Raw genomic sequence first — 15,568 nt, forward strand, 5'->3', positions numbered from 1 at the left:
TGCCCCCTCTAGAGAGTACCATACATTGCCACCTGTACATAGTGCCGCACAGCACCCACTGTAGAAAATGACACACACAGTGCCCCCTGTAGCAAGTGCCACAAAAAATCCTCCTGTAGAAAGTGCCACACACATTGCCCCCTGTAGAAAGTGCAAAACAGCTACAAACTCAACTGTCCCTGTTCACACACTGCCATCCAGCGATGCCGACCTGGTCTCTTTTGACCAGGCCTACTCCAGCAGAATGGCGCAGGTGGTACAATGACATCATCATGCTGCCTGCATCCTTGCACCCGCCAGCGATAAGTGAGGCAGATCAATTGTATATGCATCCTAAGGCGCAGATACAATTGAGTGCAGGGGTCCAGACAGCTGGCATCCACAGTCTGGATCCGAACCGAGGGCCTTGAATTGTCCTATTCTATACACTCCTGTTTCAAATCCGCTTGATGTTTACTTTAAAGTAAGTAAAGTGAGGCAAGTTTTATTTTATTTTCATTGAGGTTCTAGGGGTCAGGGCCATATTCAAACTATAGGTCTTCGTGGGCCAGGGCCTAGGTGTGACAGGATATGGAAGTTTGTGTCTGTTTGGCAGTATTATATATACAATAAATTGTATATTTATTTTTGTAGGCAGCATATGTCCAATGGTTGCAGTTACTACAGCTGACCTACAGGGGCAGTCAGTAAAAACTTCTCCGGTGCACAGCCAATCTTTCTGGGCTGCTGCAGTACTGTGGTGCAAGACTGAGAATTTTGCGGCGAAAAACGCGCTCTGTGTTATCATGGTTTTGTAACGTGGTTTTCGAATGCACGCTTGTACAGGTGACACACAATAAAGTCATGTGCTTTACCTGTACATGATGCCCTGAATCTTGTTCTAAGGTATAGGAAGCAAGTGTGCTGATTGACATGGACTTGCCATTAAAAAAAAATTATGATCAGCATTAGTGGAGTAAAAATGGGTTTAACGATAATAAACATTAGAAAATAGTTTGCAGATCTACAGAATTCAATATCAGTTTAATGTGTACAGGGGAAACTTAACTGTGCGCTGACATCAGCTGTTGGCGAAACTAGGATTGTGCATGTTTAAACTTTGAAAAATTCCCAAACCTTTGTTCGCCATGAGAGATAAGCAAAGCCAAATGACTTCCCTTTATCTATATGGCAACAGACATGCATGAATATTTATGGAGATGTCAGGGTAATGCTATCTAAAATGTACAGACAAATTAAGACTAAAGGAGGCCATACAGAATAATGTCAGCTGAACCCGCCGATTTCACCATCTAACGTGTATAGCAATGCCCTGACTCTCCCCTAACAGCAGATGTCAGGCGATAGAAGGGTCGGGCATGTTTGTTGTTCACGCCTTCTCCCTACTGAGATCGCATGCACAAGCCGAGCGTGTATATGTATAGTGGGGTCAAAAGGAATAGTTGTCGGTCAAATGAGCGGGATCACAGATATCTGAAATATATGGCCAGTGTTTGACTTAAAGGGATTTTTCTATCAGGGACATTTATGACATATCCACAGGATTTATCATAAATGTCAGATAGATGCGGATCCCACCTCTGAGACCAGCACCTATCTTTAGAACGGGGCCCCGTAAACCACGTTTTACCCCTCAGTGCTCCAACTGACTCGTGTGATTTAATGGAGAAGGAAACAGCGTATCTCGAATACTACGCTGCTTCCGTAACTGCCATTCATTACTACGCTGTTTTCGCAACTCCCGACCATATAGTCAGGAAGTGGCCGGGAGGCAGTGGGAGCAAAAAAATATGGAACGGGGTTTAGGGGATCCCGTTCTAGAGATAGGTGCGAGTTCCAGAGGTGGGACCCGCATATATCTCACATTGCAGTCACTCTCCATAGGTGTAATGACACCGGCTGGACACAAGATGGCAGAAATGGGCTTGACCTCTAGCAATCCCCTGTCCCGGGGACTAGCAGTGTCTCCCGCTACTCAGTTACCCCCAGGACTTATAGTAGGGCTGAATTGTGAGCCAACTGGACTATCTGAGGAAAAGGAAATATAAAGAACGGATCACAATACTAGAAGGCAACAGGACAAGAAACAGGAACCTACCGATTGAAAATAGGGATGGTAACGGATGATGATGATGTCAGACAGATGATGGGAACAAATTGATGATGGGTAATGAAACAGTTGATTGTTGGTAACAATCGAATGAGGGGTGATGGTAACAAGCGGACTATAACTCTAGCTCGCCCTATATCTATCTCTGAATCTATCTATGAGCAGTGACACAATCATCAGGTAACCCACACTGACACTGTCCCTAATCTGCAGACACTGTCCCTAACACAACACCAGGAAAACACTAGGAATCAGAGGCAATGAAAACAAAACTAACAGAACCAAAACACAGGGAAACAAGGCAAGTAGAACAAGGAACAATTGAGACAGACTAAAACTGAACAACTAAACAAGACCAGACACTGAAGCAAACTATGACTGAGGAAATATAAGACATTGCTGAAAAAACACAAGACCAGGCTGGTAACACGTGATCCTACACTGAGAACACATTCATATGCTATTACCGACACCCTAATGTTGATGCCAGGGATTCTAAAAAAAGAGGCAGACCAATCAGGTCGCTCTCTCCAAACGAGCCTTAGTGGCTCACAACAGTATGGTCATCTAACCTGCACGGATGAATCATCTGCGCATCAGTCGTCTCAGCAACAGCCCCAGCTTCTGATTAATAGCTGGAAGATGACGAGCGTGCAAAAACGGACCTGATGCACTTAACAATAGGATTGTATTGATTCGTTCAATGATAAGTGTGGATGACTTAAGGCGGTTGTCTCAATATGACAACCCGTTTCAATATTAAAGCTGATGCGGCAAAAGCTTTATAACCCCCTGCGCTCAGCACAATCTGACCATACATTTCCCCTGCAGTGACTCTCCACTTTGGCTAATGGAGTAGGGTTACCCATATGCCTTTACAAGACATTTGGACAGGGGTTGTCCTGATGAGATAATATATCCATAATATAGCACCATAAGTTGACCATTATATCAAACTAACTACAATCTGTCAAACTCAATAGAAATCAATGAAAAACGATACCATCACAACTCTGGAGTTGTATGACATGGTGCTGGTCATTGTATGGCATATATTGTTTTTAGAGTCTAGCCTTTATGCGTCCTAAATATTGCTTAATGATAGGATGAATGGATAAATCATCGGAGTTATTTAAAATCCCAGAGAAAGGCTATGCTTACTGATACAAGGGCAGGTTCAAACACTAGTTCCCAGCAGAATGTAGACAAGCCACAATGCTACATGCTTCATCGGAGTTATTTGAATACAATTTGCTATATAATTGAAAATAAATCCACAATATACTTTATATAATATACCTGTGAGGCCACTGATTTTCTTCTCTACATAGTCACATATAACTCCAGCATCTTCGCTGTGCCAGCAGTTGTGTATCCCACTGTCCTGCTTCTTGCATTCTGCTAATGTGTTTTCTGTACCATTGCACTCTACATTATCCAAGTGAATTGGCCCTTGACCTTCTCCAAAATAAGCCATCGTTCTTGCCTTTGCAGGGCCCCTAAAAAAAAAAAATGCATGACACACTTTATGTCATACTTCCAAATATGCACTTCAGTCAGATGGTGGTAACTTGTTCTGTTTTGCTGGGTTGTACACGGACAATTCTGGGTGACAACCATTAGTGGACACCAATGTAGTATCAGAGGTTGTTACCCAACTTTTCAGAAACCCTTAAAGGGAACCTGTCACCAGCATTTCACCTATTAAACCAGCAATACCTGGCGGAAGTGGGTGAAAAATAAATTTTATGTAACCTATAATTATCTTCTTAGTCGGCTCTGTACCTTTAGTATTCAGATTTTTAATGTTCCCGTGGCCTATGCTAATGAGCATAAAAGAGTCATATCTTCATTCCTCAAGCCTTTCCGAGTTAACCCCGCCTCCTTACATTTGATTGACAGCTACTCGCCTCCCTCCAGCACACACGAATGCCCGTGCTTGCGCAACGATGTCCTGTTCTGGTGCGTGCGCACAACGGGTCACCATAGCGGCGCATGCACAGTAACTAGATTTGAGGCCTGGATGTAGCAGGGAAAGGTATCAGACCATACATGATGGGCGCATGCTCGCTATCATCTTAGATGGGATTTTGGCATTTAGGGCAGGCCAGTTTTCAGCAATGAACGATTAAAATAAACAGTTGTATAAGTTCAGTCCAGATAGGACATTTTTACTACTGTGTTTCAAATATGATGTGCAAAAATTCTGGAATTGCAGGAGAATTATAAACGGAAGAAAAAAAAGTAACAAAACATGCAGTTATCATGTATGAACAGAGGAAGGATATATTCACCTGTGTCCTAGCTGTCGACATACGACAACAGCATCCCTGTCAGTCCATCCATCATCGCACACGCTGCCCCACTCTCCATTCAGGAACACCTCCACCCTGCCTTCCTTGGTACTTTCCCCATCCATCAGCCGAACAGGGGGCCCTAAAAATGTCACAACATTAAAATCCCTTTATGGCTCATGTGCATGGCTGCATTACTTATCCCTGTTGTGCAGATTGTAAGAAGGCACCCATAGCTTGCAAAACTCATATGGAACTCATACGTAACAAATACTGAATTCATAATACATAAATACTGAACGAAAATGGTACCACTCAGAACAACAGTGGTGCAGTTTGTACATCTTTACAGAGTAACATACATAGTGCGGTATCGGACTGTATTTTTCATGCACATGACCATATTACAAATCCATGTTGTATGGATCTGTAATACGGTGCTCATTAAAATCTGTGGGTCCATACTGTATAGTACCTCTGTGTGCCTCCAACTTCATACACATAGGGGTTGTTTTTTTTTCTCACAGATTTATAAAAAACGTATAAGAAGATAGATTGTGGAATAATCAAATCATTGCTTCTAGAGGAGAGTATGGCGCAGTACAGAGGGATCATACAGAGGGACCATACAGCGACATACAGAGTGCTGCCCTATAGGGGCCAAGCATATGGACGTGCCATATGCATGGACCCTAAGGCCTCATGCACACGACCGTAGTGTTTTTCTGGTCCGCAAATTCCAGGACCGTGTTCCGTGTAATGTCCTCCGCAGTTCATCCGTATGTAATCCGCAGTTCATCCGTATGTAATCCGCATAAAAAAAAAAATAAATCCTAGGTAAAACAGGATGACGACAGAACTCATTCCCGGTCGTCGCCTAGCAACACTTCCGCAAATCCGCAAACTGCGGTTGACACACGGAGGTGTACCCGCATTTTCCACGGGCCCATTGACTTCTATGGGCATGTCCGCATCGAATTTGCGGGCCGTAATAAGACATGTCCTGAGTTTGTGCGGCACGGATTTGCGGACATGCGGGGACCCGTGAAAACACGGATAGTGTGTATGGGCCCATAGAAATGAATGGGTCCGCAATTCTCTCGTGGATTTTCGAGGGAATTGCGGACGCAAAAACACGTTCGTGTGCATGGGGCCCTAATCTGCCATTTTCAGGAACCAAGAATTGTTATATTATTGAGGGTTTCTAGATTTGTATTTTTTGTCAGTGTATATGTTTGTGCAATAGAAGAGATCTATATAAAGTGCGGCGGCATTGGTTGGCTAATTCTCTACCACATCTAATAGAGTAGGGACCCACTTAAAAGAGGTCGCTATGAAGTTGCAAGTAGATTTATACAGTTTGATCAAAATGTGTACTAAGAACCTCCTGTTAAATTTTTATATTTTTGCTCAGCAGCAATAGATCACTGTAAAAATTGGATGTGCGGACCTTGTTTATCCCCACCCCTCCCTTGTTGGAGAAGATATCTATATAAATATTTAGCATTGAAGTATGAATAGATCATTTTAATCTAATCTAGTGCTCTCACCTAATGTATCTAGTCTAAACTATATTTCCGCGTTACAGGAAATGTTGAAGCTATATAAATCAATAATATTAATACCGTAAAATTTTGATCATCTGCTATGTATACATCTATCTATCTTATGTTAATGATACTACAAATAATTATACAGTAAACTGCAATCCTGGCAATCCGGAACATGCCAAAAAATATAGAGATTTCCGCTGGTGAAATATGAATTCCATGGCAATGTGTATGTTTTATAAGAAAGAAACTCTATAGTGTGTGCCCGGCTGATTCAGATAAACTAGGTTATTACCAGGTGGTGTTTCAATGATGTCATTGCTGTCATTTGAGCACCGGATGCCAACATCTTCAGAATGAGAGCAGTCGTGCTGGCCCCAGCTACTATGTGAACATTCCACTAGAGAGCGCTCCGTGCCTGTACAAGCCACATCATCCAGAAAAATCAACCCGTCTCCAGGTCCAAACTCTGCCTTTGGTGCCAAGCTGGAGGGACCACTAAAAGGGTATTTGATAATGAGTTAATATATTAGTCAGATCAATTATCATGTATCTCAACACATCTAGTCAGGCTGAATCATAACAAAAACTGCCAGAGGCGTAGCTTGAAGATCCTGGGCCCCAATGCAAAATCTGGTAATCCCCTACCATGTGCGATTTATAATACTGGTGTCTTTGTATTCGTCAGAAAAGCTTATGAGTTCGACTGCTATATCTGCACCCCCTGTAGCTACACCTCTGATAACTACCCACGACAAGAAAACTACATAATACCCACAATATAAACATTTTCAAACATGTTATATACAGTAAAACATTTTAAAGTGTGAACAAAAACTTTTTTAAAAATAAATTAAAATCTCATCTTCCATCCTAAATCCATTTATTAGTCCATTCTAACGTAGCCTTAAAATTGGGTGTTGCAGAAGTATAAGTTATAGGGGGTACATATGTAGCAGTCGTTGCATTAAAGCCACTGTACTACATCACTTGTAGTCCTAAATAGCAGTATTGCACCAACGGTGCATGTCGACCTGCCGTTTCTTGTCGTAACTATTATAACTGCATATACCAATTTAAAAAAATAATAATAAAAAGATAGCAACACTTTTTAAAGACAAGCAATAATAAAATACACAACTAATAAGGGAGGTGGCAAATGTTGGCCTGCTGAAAGCATGCAGGAGGACATTGCCTTTGGTACAGTAGAACTACCTACAAACATTATACTACCAATACATTAATACCAAGACTTTTTGGCAAAGAATGATTGTCTGTGTCTTTCTGTGGGATAGTCGTGATAATTTTTCCATGCTATGATCATCTGGTCGTAGGGGCATAAATACAGGGGGTGCAGGGGTTGCTGTCACACCCGGGCCTTGGTGCTTAGGGGGCCCAACGGCCTCTTTGCCAAATAAGAGGACACTAGTATTATCAGTGGCGTAACTACCGCGGTAGCAGCAGTAGCGGCTGCTACGGGGCCCGGGGCTTGAGGCGTTATGGCTACTACAGCGGTAGCGTCGCTACTGTGGGGCCCGCGACGCCGAGCCTTACACAGGCCCTCTCATGCCTGTAGGTGTCGCTAGCACCGGAGGGGGCCCCAGTGCTAGCGGCAGCCAAATACATGTATTAGCACTGAATGGCCGGGCATGTTCCGTGCCTGACCATCCAGTGCCTTACAATGACACTGATTGGCTAGCGGCGCGATGACATCATCGCGCCGCTTCCATGCTTGGAAGGTGCTGATTGGCGGGGCAAGTCATTCTGCCCCGCCAATCAGCGTCATTGGAGGACGCTCGTTCAGCTCCTGCAGACATGCTCAGAAGAGAGCATGTCTGCATCGCCAGTGAACAGCGTGGGAACCGGAGAATGTGAGTATGGCAAGTTTTTGTTTTTTTTCCCTCATAAAAATGTGAATGGCATTATCTATAGTGGGGGGTGGTGGGGGGGGGGGTCATCTTTATGTGGGCTATTATATATAGGGGGTCTATGTGTGGGGCAGTAGCTACAGGGGGGGTCTAGATGTGGGGGTGTGGGCCATTATATACAGGGGGCTCTATACGTGGGCCATTATATACAGGGGGCTCTATATGTTGGCCACTATATACAGGGGGGGTCCATATGTGGGCCACTATATACAGGGGGGTCTATATGTGGGCCACTATATACAGGGGGGTCTATATGTGGGACACTATATACAGGGGTGGGTTACCTGTGGGGCACTAGCAACAGGGTGGCTATATGTAGTGCACAGTCTACAGGGGTGGGCTATATGTGGGACACTATATACAGGGGGAGCTATATGTGAGACACTATATACAGAGGTGGGCTATACGTGGAGCACTAACTATAGGGGAAGCTATATGTAGGGCAGCACGGTGGCTCAGTGGTTAGCACTATTGCCTTGCAGCTCTGGAGTCCATATGTGGGCACTATCTACAGGGGCTTCTATGTAGGTCACTATCTACAGGGGGCACGGTGTGTGTGTGTGTGTGTGTGTGTGTGTGTGTGTATGTGTGTGTGTGTGTGTGTGTGTGTGTGTGTGTGTTTGTGACAGTTATATTTAGATGTGTTGAGAATTGTAACTTTGTTTATAGGTGCAGAAATGTTTTAATAGTGAGAAGCTGAAGACATCTAAACGGAAAACTGCAGAAATGGGTCATGGCCGGGAGAAATCCATCATAGATGTCTGAACCGGAGGGAGAAGAAAAGAACTAGAATCTGAGACGTCACCGGTGAGTCACTTAATGTAAATGTTTATTCTGCCTCTAATCAGTATTGTAGTCACTGTATGGTCTGCAGCGAGATGATGGTGCTAGGATTTTTTTTGTGAAACCGCATCTCCCAGCATATCCTTACCATTGTTCCGGCCATGCTGGGAGCTGTAGTTTTACGCCGTACAAACCTATACGAAGTGGCGTAACTACCGCTATAGCAGCCGTAGCGACTTCTACAGGGCCTGCAGCATGAGGGGGCCTGTGCCACCCGCCGGCACGGCCCCCTCCCATGGCCGCAGGCTCCGCTAGCAGCCGCTATGGCTGCTACAGCGCGACGCCACTGAAGGGGTTGTTCCTACATAAAGACATGTATCCCCTATCCACAGGATAGGGGATACATGTGTGATCGCTGGCAGCGATGAGGAGAACGGGGGACCGAAAGTCCCCCCTAAGTTCTCCATGACAAACCTTGGACTTCCGGGGTCTGTGTCGGCAGCTCCGTAGAAATGAATGGAGCGCCGGTCGTGCTTGTGCGCATGCGTGACCAGCGCTCCTTTCATTTTTATTGAACTGCGCAGACGCCGGAAGTCCGAGGTTAGTCATGGAGAACTTCGGGGGACTTTCGGTCCCCCGTTCTCCTTATCACTGCCAGCGATCACACATGTACCCCCTATCCTGTGGATAGGGGATGCATGTCTTTTGTAGGACAAACTATAGGACGTTTTTTTTTGGGGGGGGGGGGGCTATATGGCGTTATCTACAGGGGGGGCTGTATGGCGTTCTCTACAGGGGGGACTGTATGGCGTTATCTACAGGGGGGCTGTATGGCGTTATCTACAGAGGGGGTCTGTATGGCGTTATCTACAGGGGGGCTGTATGGCGTTATCTGCAGGGGGCTGTGTATGGTGCTATCTATAGGGGGCGCTATGTGGTGGAATCTATAGGGAGGCACTATCTACAAGGGGGGGGGGGTTGTGTGATACCCAGCAGAGGGGGGGCCCCAGTCAAAAGTTTGCTATGGGGCCCAGTCTTTCCTAGTTACGCCCCTGAGTATTATACATAGCCTATGATAGTTGAAGGGGGCCTGTTACATATTTTGCATCAGGGTTACACCTGTTGGCCTTCTTCAGTAGAAACAATAATGTCCTTGCCAATAATTGCCCCTTGTCTTGCTCCGGTCCCTGTATACGACCACTTTAATTATTTAAACAAAATTTTTCAATACCTGAAGCCCAACTGTCTGCAAACCACCTGGGCATTACGTTCTGTCCAACCATCATCACATACAGTTCCCCAATCTCTATTGTAATATATTTCCACACGTCCTTCAGCTGCATTTTGACCACCAGATAATCTTACAGCACCATCTGTAGAAGGCATAAAATATAGGTACCTTAAATACTCACAAATTACTTATTGCAAACTTGTCACAGTTATCCTATCAAACCAAAACTAACCTACCTATAAAAGGATTACAGGAAACCCCAGCATCTTCAATATGGTCACAGTTGTGATGTCCCCAATCATTCTTCTGACAGAAATCTAGCGAAGACTCATTGCCCAAACACTCTACTTCATCAAGCAATATGGGACCATTGCCTTGTCCGTAGTGAGCCCATACCCAGGCTTTAGGCTTTCCACTGAAATATAAAGTCCAATGGCTTTTAAAGGGATAGTCTCATAAAGACAATCCTGGTACATATGACCTATTATGGCACATGGTTGTCAAGGAAGAGCCAGAGCTCCTGCAGCATGGGAAATGTGTAGCCAGCCGTAGCCTACCCCAACAATTACAGCTGATCAGCGGGGCTTCAGGAGTCAGCGACACGTGAATAGTTATTTATAGAGTAGTTCAACTAAAAAAATAAATTTTGTTTTGGAGGAAACATCACACAAAACACAACATCTGTCTATTCAGAGGTTATTACGAGGATCATGTACAACAACTAGTATAACAATTCATGTGGCAACATATTATAGAGTAGACGGTACTCACTTAAATCCTAGTTGTCTGCATATAACTTCAGCATCTTTGTCATCCCAGTGATCATCACAAATTGTTCCCCACTGACCCTTAAAAAACACTTCGACGCGCCCCTCAAACCAGTCCTTTCCTCCCACCAGACGAAGAGGGGGCTTTAAACCTGCTCTTCAGAGAATGAAAAATAAGATCTTATTAGTAGTGGTGATTAGTAACCTTAGAGACAGGTTTCAGGAGTGCAGCGTCAAGAGGCAGGTGTCTGAATTATGCTAGGAAATTTACGGTAAGGATATACAAATGTTAAAAATTTACCTTCAGGAGGAGAGCAGGTAATGGCAGCCATCTCTCTATTGCTGCAACCTTTGCCCTGGCTGTAGCGGCAGTGTAGTAAGGCTTTCTCATCCCCTCGGCAATTGGCAGATTCCAGATGTACAGGGGTTGTCCATGAAGCATAATCAGGGATGTTTTTGGCTGCGCCAATTTCACTGGTAAAATCATTAGTAGAATTTATGGCTTCCACATGTACCAAAACAGATACAACTACAGTGATGACCAGAAGTTACACTAAACATCTTATATCCAAAATTTTAAAAAATTCCCCGAAATTTCCCTTTTAGGAATTTGTCTGACTATATGTATATACTATCATGTCTCCTTTATATTTTGCAGGATTTTCTGGAACTAATGCATTCATGGCATGTCCTTAGGCTAGGCCATCAATTTTTGATTTATGGGGGTCCAACCAGCATGAAACTAGGGGCTCTTGGGCCCGTGCAAGGAGATTATTTTGAGGACCCACCCTCCATCTATATGTGCACATCCAGTTTTAAGTGCATGGTAATTTTTATTGGTATCTTTGCACACACAGGACATATCATCAATAAGGTCTAATAGGTTATCTGTGAGTCAACCAACAAGATGAGACTCTAATGTCAAGTGATTGGTTCCAAAATCAGCTTCAAATGGGGTTGTCTTCTGCTGGAGCTGTGGAGCCCATTCTTGTGTCAGAACCTAGGCCCACTGGAGAATCTCTGGTACTCTGATGGGCCTGTCCCAACCCTGGCCCAACCCCAGGACACTTGCTTATTATCAGAATGAAGGTACCACGACTCTTCAGAAAATTCAGTGGCCTCTTTTTTTTTAACCCCTTTAACATCTATTGATATTTTACCAAAGGACTGGATAACTAGAAAAAGAAGGAAAATGTTTCGTAAAGAATACAAAAGGGTCAGTATGAACCCTTTCAATCATGGATTGTGGTATGTATTTTTTTTACCATCTTTCTCACTTAAAGGAATTATCTTGGGTTTTAAAAATGATGGCCTATCCTCAATATTAAAACGGTGGGAGTCCGATTCTCGGTACCTCCGCCGCTTGTACGATCGCTGCAGTCTCTTTATTTTTTACCTAGGTTTTATACCGGTTTGTACTTTCACACGCCATTACTTTCATATCGTCTGTGTGCGTTATTGCAGCGTTGTCCTATTCAAGTGAATGATACAGTGTGGAATACCTTGCACAGCCGCTCTGAAAGTAACAGCGTGTGAAAGTACAAACAAGATTGAACCCTATGTAAACAACGAAGAGACTGCAGCGCCCACAAAAGCACCGCGGAAGCTTCAAAACAGCTGATCACCGGGTTTGCCGAGAGTTCAACCCCCACCGATTTAATATTGATGGCCTATTCCAAAGGATAGGCCATCAATTTTACAATCCAAGATAACCCCTTTAATGTGTAGACTGGTGTATCCTAAAACAGTGCTACAGAACAATTTGCCAGTGCATTGACAATAATAACAGAACTAACAAGGGCAATTACTTTCGATCCCCTAGCAGTGTATATTTGGTTCAGTAAAAGGAATGATCTAGCCATATCAATAAACATTTAGCGTGAAAGCTGGCTCTATTTAGATGTGTCATGTTCTACTTCATTGCACCATGGTCTAAAAATCATTTTTAGGCTGCATGCATATGTTGCATATTTTTCTGCAGAAAATATGCATTAAAACCGCCGGAAAACACAGGAAATTTGGAGGTAAAAACCGCACCTAATAGTGCATTTTTCGGTGCGTTTTTTTTTTTTCAATTTGATGCGTAAATCGGTGCGTTTTTATGCTGCAGGTTTTGGTGTGTTTTTCTTTGGAACTAGATTTTAAAATATGCACCGCAGGTCAATTTACGAAAAAAAAAAAACGCAACATTTTCATGAGATTTCTTGAAATCTCCTTTATTTTGCCGGTACTGTATTACACTACGGATTTGCTAAACGCAAATATCCTTGGCAAAAACTGGTAATACGCATCGTGTGCATTCAGCCTTATTGTCGAATTGAAGTGAGGAGCACCTACGGAGCAACCCATAGGCATGTTTTATGTTGGCAAATTACAGTCATGCACAAAATACCAGTCCCTCAAACTGACCTGATTCCAAGCTGTCTGCAAACCACACTTGCATCCCAATCTGTCCAGTGGTCAGTACATATGGTTCCCCAAACCCCTTTTAAATAGAGCTGCACTCCACCAGCGCGGGAAGAATGGTCATCCAGCAGGCGAATAGCACCTGTAAGGAGTATGACATGATTGAGACATTTTATGAGGTAGGAAGGGAGGACTCATTTGTTTTCATTCATGAAGTTTTTAAAAAAAAAAAATGGGATATGCTTTTTTAATGAGTATTTTGTATGTTGATCAGGTTAAATTGATATGCGAAATTATCAAGCCTTTGGTTTCAGTCAACAAAATGACCGACTTGAATTTCTGTCTCTAATAAATAGGTGCGCTTAAACTATTGTGAAACCACAAGATTTATATTTTTACAGTGCATACATTTAGTAGCCGTGTGCCATACGCATACCCTGGCTGCAGTCACAGTGACCCCAGCTAATCATTCCTGAGTGCTGGCGGTAAAAACACCACGGTGTATTCCCTCCATCTGGATTCCTGCAGTAGTTGTGATAACCAAGTCCACGCCCTGGATATTGTTTCATATAGTCAGGAAATTCGACCCAGTTCAGACAGTCTGAGCCAGACTCCGTCACGGAAATTGAACCATTGTAATAACCCAGATAATCTACTCCATCAGAGCAGAGGTTGTAACCTGCGTAGGACATAAAAGTTTCATTAAATAGTTTTGTTATTATTAATTTCTGAAAATTCTAAATAATGAAAATAATGAGGAGAAAAAAAAAAAAGCAAGGTGTTTCCAAGTTTAACGGTCAGGGTTGCATAACTACTTGGCTAATAGGCAAACTACTTCAATGTAAGCGGCTTGTCCATAAAATTACTGTATGTGGAAATAGTAACATAGTTGGGCAAGAGCTTGGAACGATATAGCATGTAGTTTGGCACTTGTTTAGTTCCATTTAGATGGCGCAATGGTCGGAATGTATGGTGAAAAACGAATGTTAAAATAATGCGATGGCAACAAACAGCCAGCAATTAGTTGATGAATGCGTTTGCTTGCACGTCGGCTAATCGTTGCCCTGTTAACACAGTAAATTATGATCTGGAACGGGCGTTCATAAGAGTGCTCATTTGCTCGATCATTGACCCATGTAAAAAGGCATTTAGTTATCATGACCACATAATCTCTGGAACATCAGTTTACCTATCTGATTCAAATTGGAAGGAAATATTTGCCGTTGTACTACAGTAAACAGTTGTGTCAAAAGCCTGTGTCGACTTTTCTATCACGTTAGCAAATTTGCACCTATTACATTTGGCGTATTCGGCAAGATGCGAATCAAAAGGCATGGCTATTTACAGCAGTAGCGATTCATCTACACTAGCCACGGTGGTGATCCCTATGGGGGCTGCATTGATGAACATCCCCAAATGTGATGGGAAGAATGTCCCTACAACAGACTTGGCAGACTGCGCACGGCCGCCCGGTTGCTCCAGGTACCTCCAGTACACCAAGCAGATCTAGCCCTTAACTCCCTAGAAGGGGATGCCAGAAGAGAAGTACTAGTCCTACCGACGGATCAACGCAGAACGTTAGAAACTATCGTCCACTAATTAGAGTCTTTATACGAAGATAGCACTTCGGAAGCTGACCTGTGCAAAAAATGTTATACGAGTGTACAGAAGAATGAAGAATCACTCCAACAATTCGCGGTGGGGTTACAAGGCATGTGGAGTTGCCTGGTGAAAAAGGATCCAGCAGGTTGTGCAGTATTGCCAGAGCCAGACAGGATAGTACGTGACCAATTTATGTCTGGATTGGGCAGCCGCACACCCAGAAGACCCTTGCGAGAATTTGTGTGGGCCGCTCCTGCGACCACCATGGGTGAAGTGACGAGGCCCTCGTGTTACACCGAGAAGAGTCAGGGGAGGCCAGAATTGCCATACAGTGGGCGGGTCCCCCGGAACCTGCCCAAAGTATGACTGAACTGTCAAGTCCGTATTTCACACTGAATAACCACCTCTGTAAATTGAAAGCTGAAGGCATGCCTGGAAGAAGTAAACCAGCCAAATATGTTTGGTACACAGCTTCCCTCTCTCAGCCAGGAGGAAGCCTGAAAACCTTTTATTCAGAACAAAGAAACACAGAAAGAGACACATGCCTCCTCCCCAGAGATGTGTGAGTGCCCAAGCCCCCACCAGTTTCTCAGACTCACTCTTCTTGCATTCCAGGGGGCGGTGTCTTCCATAGGTGTGTCCAACATGAACAAAGAACTTGTTATATATATCAGTATATTACACAAAGAACTGAAATGTATATACATATGTGTGAGGATAATATTTTTCAAACAATATACATAGTAATGATCCCTGACAGAACGACCCAGAGCAGCACTCCAAGACTTCGCCCCAAGATGTACGACAAGCTATACAAGAGTTGAAGACAGAGGTAGCTCAGTTAAGGATCAGCGCCGACAGACCAAATAAGCAACCTCGACCATCCCGACCAGCACA

At 43.7% G+C, this 15,568-nt stretch overlaps 1 protein-coding gene across 1 annotated transcript in view; it reads right to left on the minus strand.

Moving 5' to 3' along the window:
• LOC142663903 (neurotrypsin-like) overlaps positions 1 to 15,568 on the minus strand; it is a 59,097-nt gene that overhangs the window by 17,678 nt on the left and 25,851 nt on the right. The window contains exons 3-11 of the mRNA XM_075842740.1: positions 13,506 to 13,748; positions 13,073 to 13,211; positions 10,965 to 11,137; positions 10,668 to 10,815; positions 10,133 to 10,311; positions 9,897 to 10,038; positions 6,250 to 6,452; positions 4,405 to 4,546; positions 3,410 to 3,609 (exon numbers count right to left, since the gene is read on the minus strand). Coding sequence (XP_075698855.1) covers positions 3,410 to 3,609; positions 4,405 to 4,546; positions 6,250 to 6,452; positions 9,897 to 10,038; positions 10,133 to 10,311; positions 10,668 to 10,815; positions 10,965 to 11,137; positions 13,073 to 13,211; positions 13,506 to 13,748 — 1,569 coding nt within the window. The remainder of the gene's footprint in view (positions 1 to 3,409; positions 3,610 to 4,404; positions 4,547 to 6,249; positions 6,453 to 9,896; positions 10,039 to 10,132; positions 10,312 to 10,667; positions 10,816 to 10,964; positions 11,138 to 13,072; positions 13,212 to 13,505; positions 13,749 to 15,568) is intronic.

This window comes from Rhinoderma darwinii, chromosome 11 (assembly GCF_050947455.1).
Source record: "Rhinoderma darwinii isolate aRhiDar2 chromosome 11, aRhiDar2.hap1, whole genome shotgun sequence".
Taxonomy (NCBI): domain Eukaryota; kingdom Metazoa; phylum Chordata; class Amphibia; order Anura; family Rhinodermatidae; genus Rhinoderma; species Rhinoderma darwinii.